At 40.4% G+C, this 6671-nt stretch overlaps 1 protein-coding gene across 1 annotated transcript in view; it reads left to right on the top strand. All coding sequences in view use genetic code 11, as the record gives it.

Annotated features, from left to right (window-relative positions):
- Window positions 1-4350: 4350 nt before the first annotated feature.
- Window positions 4351-6671, top strand: part of EGR_03065 (hypothetical protein) — a gene marked incomplete at both ends in the record, with an annotated part of 3370 nt that continues 1049 nt past the window's right edge. Inside the window, 4 exons of the mRNA XM_024492314.1 lie at window positions 4351-4435; window positions 4761-5003; window positions 5489-5680; window positions 6264-6641. Of these exons, the coding sequence (XP_024353240.1) occupies window positions 4351-4435; window positions 4761-5003; window positions 5489-5680; window positions 6264-6641 (898 nt within the window). The remainder of the gene's footprint in view (window positions 4436-4760; window positions 5004-5488; window positions 5681-6263; window positions 6642-6671) is intronic.

Here is a 6671-nt window from a genome sequence, read left to right as displayed (position 1 = left end):
TGCAGTATGCTTAAGAGGCACAATTAGAGGAGGATAATCCGAGGAGTTAGTTGAATATCTAGGAAATGGTGGCTATTTTTCATAATCGGCATAGCTTTTCCGAACCAGGTTCGAGATAGTGAGTCACCTTCTTTGTATTGTCTTTTCCTTGCAAAGGAATCCTTACAAATCGGGACGCCGCTGCAGGTGCTGCACAGTTTTTGAGACTAATCCAACCACATCCTACGATGAGTTTACATTGTCAATTTCAATTTATCCTTCACAATTTGACTTGCTAGCTCCAAGGTAGTCTAAGACCAACTCTCATCCACATATAAATTAAATTTATTGACAAAAAATCCTCCTAACATTGTGAGTAGTTTACTTTAAATATTTTAGTTGCAATCTTTACGACATTTTTAAAACTCCCAATTTCCCACTTTTGTAGGTTGGCAGGACCTCTAGTAATCATGAGGTAGAATAATTCCCATGTAATTTCCAAATTTCTTTTCCGTGACAAGAGCCAGAAGAGTTTATGAACAATGTCCCATACCGCAATTTGTTATATGTTACTTTCCTACTTCTGTTTGTGACAAAGTTTAGATTTACTCGAGATCAGAATTTAAGGCGCATTCACTGCGAAGTCCAAAGAGGTGACCAAACAACCGGAAAATAATTTTAGTAAAAGATAAATATCTGTGATTTGCTGAGTCCATGAGAAATCAGCAATTCTTAAGTGCTGGGTTTCATTTAACCACTACAAGTACCCTAGGCAATGGACAAGGTTTGGGAGGAGTTTCAGCATGTTCCTTGCATAATTATTTAAAGGTTTTCTGAATTTGTGTAAATTTTGGGTTAGTGTGAGGCATTCTCCCTAAGAACGATTTAGTGGTTATAAATACCGCTTTACCCATTAACCGGTGCAGCAGGATAACAACCTAACAACAAACTACCTTCACTCTATCCATCTCCTAAATAACTGATTGGGTATTTACCTAGCTTGGTAGAGTACATTTAAGGTAGTGTCCTAGCAAACTGTGGGTACTAATTCACTGGGTGAATGTAATTAACCTAATGAAGTCTTCAAAATGCACTTCAAGTGCTAATCCGGCCAATCGAAGAAAACCTGGTTTTGACTAAATAAATGCACTTCAATTAATTTATTTAAGTAATGCCTGAGCGCATTTTTCGCCTAAGCAATTATTTTGGGAGCTAGGTTTACTAAAAACCCTAGTATATATGCATTATTGCTTTCGTTAGCAGTCTGTCACAGAGCAAAAGTGGCTAGATGTCTTACTTTTCTGATACGGAGTTAAAAGTGAGAAGCCTGAAGAACGTTCTTCCAGCAGATCAAAAACAAGCATAAGCTGCCATGACCTGATAAAGAATGCAAATTACATGTTTGTGATGCGCCTGCCGAGTGTATCTAGGCCTTGCAAACGAAACATGAGCAACTGTTCCCCAACATAATAATCGCTGGATTACAACAAATTTGAGTCGGTTTTCCTAGAGTAATATTTCCAAGATAACGATCTTGAGTTCCCTGGACTCCATTGTAGCGTCTCGAGACTTCCATGAAGACGAAAGAAGAGACGATACTCGTGCAGATTTTACATATTCGACATAGAGAAGGTACTAGGGCTACTGACATCGCCCGAAGGCCAGCCCACCCGGTGTGGTACAATGGTCAAGTCAAGAGTGGCTCCTTACCAAAACCGAGAGATAAACAACCACCGTATTACACCATAGTAGCATTAACTCAAACCCCAAAACTATATGACCAACTTAACTCTTCTCTCACTCTTAATTCCCTTCAAAGTTTTTTTATTCGGTTGATTTACCATTTATTTACTTGATATGATACCATTTTTGCTAAGAATGGTCAGTAGCAAATTACGGGCATCAGAAGCAGATGAATGTCTAATTTTCTTATCCCCTTTTTCACCTAAAATGTACTAGTTTGCTGCGACCTTTCTTTTTCCACACTAACGTTGCTTACAGTAAAAGCTGTAATTTTTTTGGCACTTACTGCATCATGATAATGCAGAAAACGATGTTTATAAGAAGACTGTTTAAAACTCGAAAACCACTTTACACTTGAAAATACCGAAGACACCTCGATTGTTAGCAAATACGTTAATTTAAGTAGCATTGAAGGACTTACAATACCAATAAAAGCGTTCCACATATTATTGATGCCAAAGGTGAGAAACAAACCAAAAATACTTGCATACTCGGGCTGCTTTTGTTGTAATACACTTTATACCGTCGTCTTTCTGATCTCTTCCTTCACAATTGCCTCTTCCCATTCTTCTTCTATTGTCTAGCATATCATATAGCCTTATTTTTTATGCCACGTGGCTTCTTGACAAAATCTAGTTTTAGAAATGATAAACAAATCACAAAAAGTTAGCAATCATGAAAAAATTGAGCCTCGTCTTGATTGTTCTTTGAGAACTTTTACTTTAACTCATGCAAGATAAAAATTAATGCGTCGGTTCTTTGCGTCCCGTTGTCTTCTTTCCACCCTTACTCCTTAGATTGTATCAACTCGTGTTAGTGGATTCTTCTTTGGTTTCGGTTGAGAAAACCCGCTTTTTGGTACTTAACGAGCGTCGGGATCGGCAGCACTTTTGTCAAAAGCAGATTGGCTGAGCTTAAAACTGTGACAGGCGTAGGAGAATGTTCTTGGTCTGGGGCGACCATGTTTTTCAATTCTCGGGAATTTTTTGGTTTTGAGATGATGCCGACTTTAAGTGTAGTTGGATAAACGTATCTTTGGAACACAGTTAAGATCTACTCAGGATCAAGAAGCTGCCGCTTCACTTAACAAGGTCTCTACACCAGAGAGGAGTCTACAGCCTACATTAACCTAAAAGACGACAAGGAGTACTAAAGAGGATCGACTAAACGTAAATCGCAAGTTGGGCTACTAGCTATTCATGAGGGGAAAGATGTTACGGTGGTTCGTTTCTGCAAGATATAGTGAATTACATGAGCAGTGTTGAAAAATTTTTAAAGTCTAGCTTCCTTAAGTTGAATGGAGACGTACGATAAAACCTTGCCAGTCACGTTGTGCTAACTACTCTTATTTGTTTGACTTTGGGCTCTACCATCTAGTTGCATGGAGTAGACACCTGTACGGTATAAAAAATTATATACAAAACTGAGAAGGTGTATTTGACGACAAGAGATGGACCACCAAACAGACATCGCTTTACAGATGGGTACATGGTTGCGCACCAACTTTATGAAGTATTATTGCAAATGCCTATTGAGGCTGTATGAAGGGGACAAATGCAGCAAGTCAGTTTGTGTTAATTCCGTGGCAGTAAAAAAACAGATTTCTTGGTACTTCTCACGATATTTGCTTCATTCATGCAGCTTCACTTCTTTATTACATCTATCTTTTTTGTCACGTCCAGCTGCTGTTTGTGTATAGTTTGAGACAAGTGTAGTAATTTCCGCTGAAACTCCTTCTGATCTATCTTAATTCACCTTAAACACCACGAAACTACCTCTCAATTTGGCCCACTTTTTAGATCAAAATGGCATCCAGAATACAATTTTTCGAAATCCACCACATACCATACTTCCATCCTTGACCCTTATTTAGTACTTTCAGATGTTTTCTGATTCAACGAATTCGTAAATTATCTTGCGGTGAAAAGTCTTCTGAAAGGAGTATTCAATGAATGACGATTCCAAGCAAAAATGTTCGACTGAAATGGTGACGATGCAACGATGTTGACAAATAAAACCAATAATAGTTAACCATTACGTAAAATCACGTTCGTGTTTCGTACTACTTGATACAAAAAAAATTTCATGCATGGATTTATCGCACCTTTTAAACTTACTTATATAAATTGGGTTAAGCGAATCGAGGAAAATATTGAAAATGTGATAATACTAGCCTAAAGATACATTTACTTCCCCAACTTCCATGTTCCACGTTATCTCTGTAAAATCCTCTACGTCACAAAATTCATAAGAATTTTGAAAAGATGGCACCAAAAATATGCAGACAACAAAAACAGAGAAAGGCTAAGTCAGTGGACACAGTAGGGTATCTGCAAATAAGTAGCTCAAATATGCAGAAGGAAGGTGATATTTAATGAATGGAAAGGGAAGCGATTTTTCCTACACCATGACTTGGTAAACTCCCACGTCTGTAGCTATTTGACGAAAAACTACCACTCCATATACATATGAAGGATTTGCCAGATAATTCAAAAATGGAAAAATAGCTTTAGGAAGAAATATGAAGCAGGTTTTAATTGTTCCGAATTGAAATCGTAGCCTCCGAGTTAGACTCGAACGTGCAGCGCCTCGAGTTTTCTTTGATGCATGGACGAACATTTTTTGTTGATGTACGAGAGGGTGGTGGCTAAGGGCATGACGGGAGACCATGCCGTCAAAAAGAATGTACTAGCAGCGAAGATTGAGGGACCCGGTCTGTCAAATTAATACCCGAGTAAATATTAGCCTGACCGCAAAGGTGTAGAAGAGTTGAGAGATTTGGAGTACCGATGAGAGACCAAATAGGTCCATCTAGCAACAGAAGGAGGAGCGCAAATTCAACAAAGAAATTCGGTAATGTAAGGTGGGCGCTTCATTGAGTAAACATGTTCTCATGGTTAATAATGTAAATTGAAAATGATAAAGGAGAAAGGGGGTCCCTTAAAAGAAGATTCGAGAAATAAACATGCATGGAAATGATGGGAAAAACTAGGCGAACGAGTTATTAATTGAGCCGGTAAATGTTTGTGTTACTACAGGCGCTGGGATATGGCATGACACGGACTGCTACTACTCACATGGCATCAAAGGTCGCTACTATCCTCGTGGGGAGCACTGGAAGGCGCACAACGATGAGTGCTCAGACTGCCAGTGTCTCGACGGCCGCCAGTACACGTGTGCGCGCACTCCATGCAGTGCCCTCTTCCTGTGCCCCGCCGGCAAGGTCCCCGTCGCCGCTCTCGGCGACTGCTGCCCCTCCACCTGCGAGGATGCTGCACTAGGTGCCACACTGTTCAGTTACCCCTATACATTAGCAAAAGAACTTTTTGAAATTTTGTCGTATAGTTTGGGCGCTTGTCATTTAAACACGTTTCTGTATCTTGAAGTTCCTTTACAAGATAGCCAACAGTTGCATGCTTTAAAGGAGCAAATGCATGGCTGTTTAACCCATTCCCTGCGGCACAGGGAAGAAGGTCACGACCTCTCTATGCGTTCGTTAATTGAAGTCTCACAGGCATTCAGGGATTAATCTCATGTGATTTGAAAAGGAAAAACTCTTACACCTCCTAGTATTGCGGACTTTGAAATTTGATTTATCATCCGGAGGCTTAAGTTTGCTTATGTAATTTGAAGTAGAAAACACGTCCACCATTAAGTGCTGTTGGAGTTCGGAAAACAGCAGCATAGATTGAACCGACACAATGCGTCTTATAGCGGACTGGTTAAAGCCCTTAGTTGGGACATTTAATAATAATACGCTATTTAGTGGCGCATGCTCCCACAATCGGTACCATAACCAAGGTTGCCATCGCTCATGCTAGCCACGGCGATCCGAATCGTAAAGTTTGGTGCCTACTGCTTTTATGTCCCCTGAAGCGGCACAAGCCTTCAGCAGCTGACTCCACTATCGTTGAGGTTGACTTGTTCAACTTGAAGGAGAAAATCCGTCGATCTCTAAGTAGTGCTGGAGTTCGGAACTGGCCTCACCACCTAGACCATCACCATTTATACTTTGTCAAGTATTTCTAAACAAGGCTTACTTGTCTACTTTGTATTCATTTTAGGAGAATTAAGTTTACGGGTCATTTTTATGCTTCTGACAGGCGTTCTTTTCGCCTTCACAGCATAAGTTACTTTATTTAAATTGAATACTAAACTAACTTCCCTAGTTATTTGATTTCACGTAAAAATATGCGATATTCTTGCACAGTCGTTTATGTCTGTTAGCAGAAACGCATTGCTGTTGACAGAAAAAAACTGTAACTGTGACAATGCTGAAAGAGCTATGCATATAATTCTAGAATTCGAACAAGTTTACCTCTAAGAGGAGAATAATATATGAAAATATGCAAAGAATATTAGAACCCTATGCATTCTGAAGCCGTTAAAAACTGACCATTAGATCTGAACAAATAAGCAGCCATTTTTTTGAAATTTACGACATAACTCAACATTTCTGAAAGGCGCAATCAAAGCGTAATCGCATTAACCTAAAAGTTTAATAAAAAGCTGCAATTTTAATACCAAAATTCATTTGGCAGTCAATCCAAATGAGGACTTCGACCAATCACTGCACGAGCTGGAACAGGCGCCCATAGAAACAGCCCCAGAAGGAGGAAGGAGTGCGTCTGAATGGCCACAGACCCTCGCCAATAGCACAAAGTGCAAGCCTCTGGGTGACCTGACTGCCACCGCCGACACCGCCTCCAATATCCTCTTGCCCACCAAGAGCCTCGTAATCATCCGTCGCGCTTGCGTTAGTCTTAAGTGCGTCTGCTCTTCCGAAGGAAACTGGGTTTGCGCAGACTACTGCATTCCCTGTCAAGGTGTGTCCACTCAAGGCACCAGCGCTGACACCGACGCCCCTGACATATTCCACCCCGTCCGACCTCGCACCGCCGATGGCTGCTGCCCCAAATGTAGCCAAAAATTCTACTTAATCGGCCTAA

The sequence above is a fragment of the Echinococcus granulosus genome, assembly GCF_000524195.1.
Source record: "Echinococcus granulosus chromosome Unknown EG_S00015, whole genome shotgun sequence".
Taxonomy (NCBI): Eukaryota; Metazoa; Platyhelminthes; class Cestoda; order Cyclophyllidea; family Taeniidae; genus Echinococcus; species Echinococcus granulosus.
Note: the sequence above shows the minus strand (reverse complement) of the source record. Positions and strands in the feature narration are given on the sequence as shown.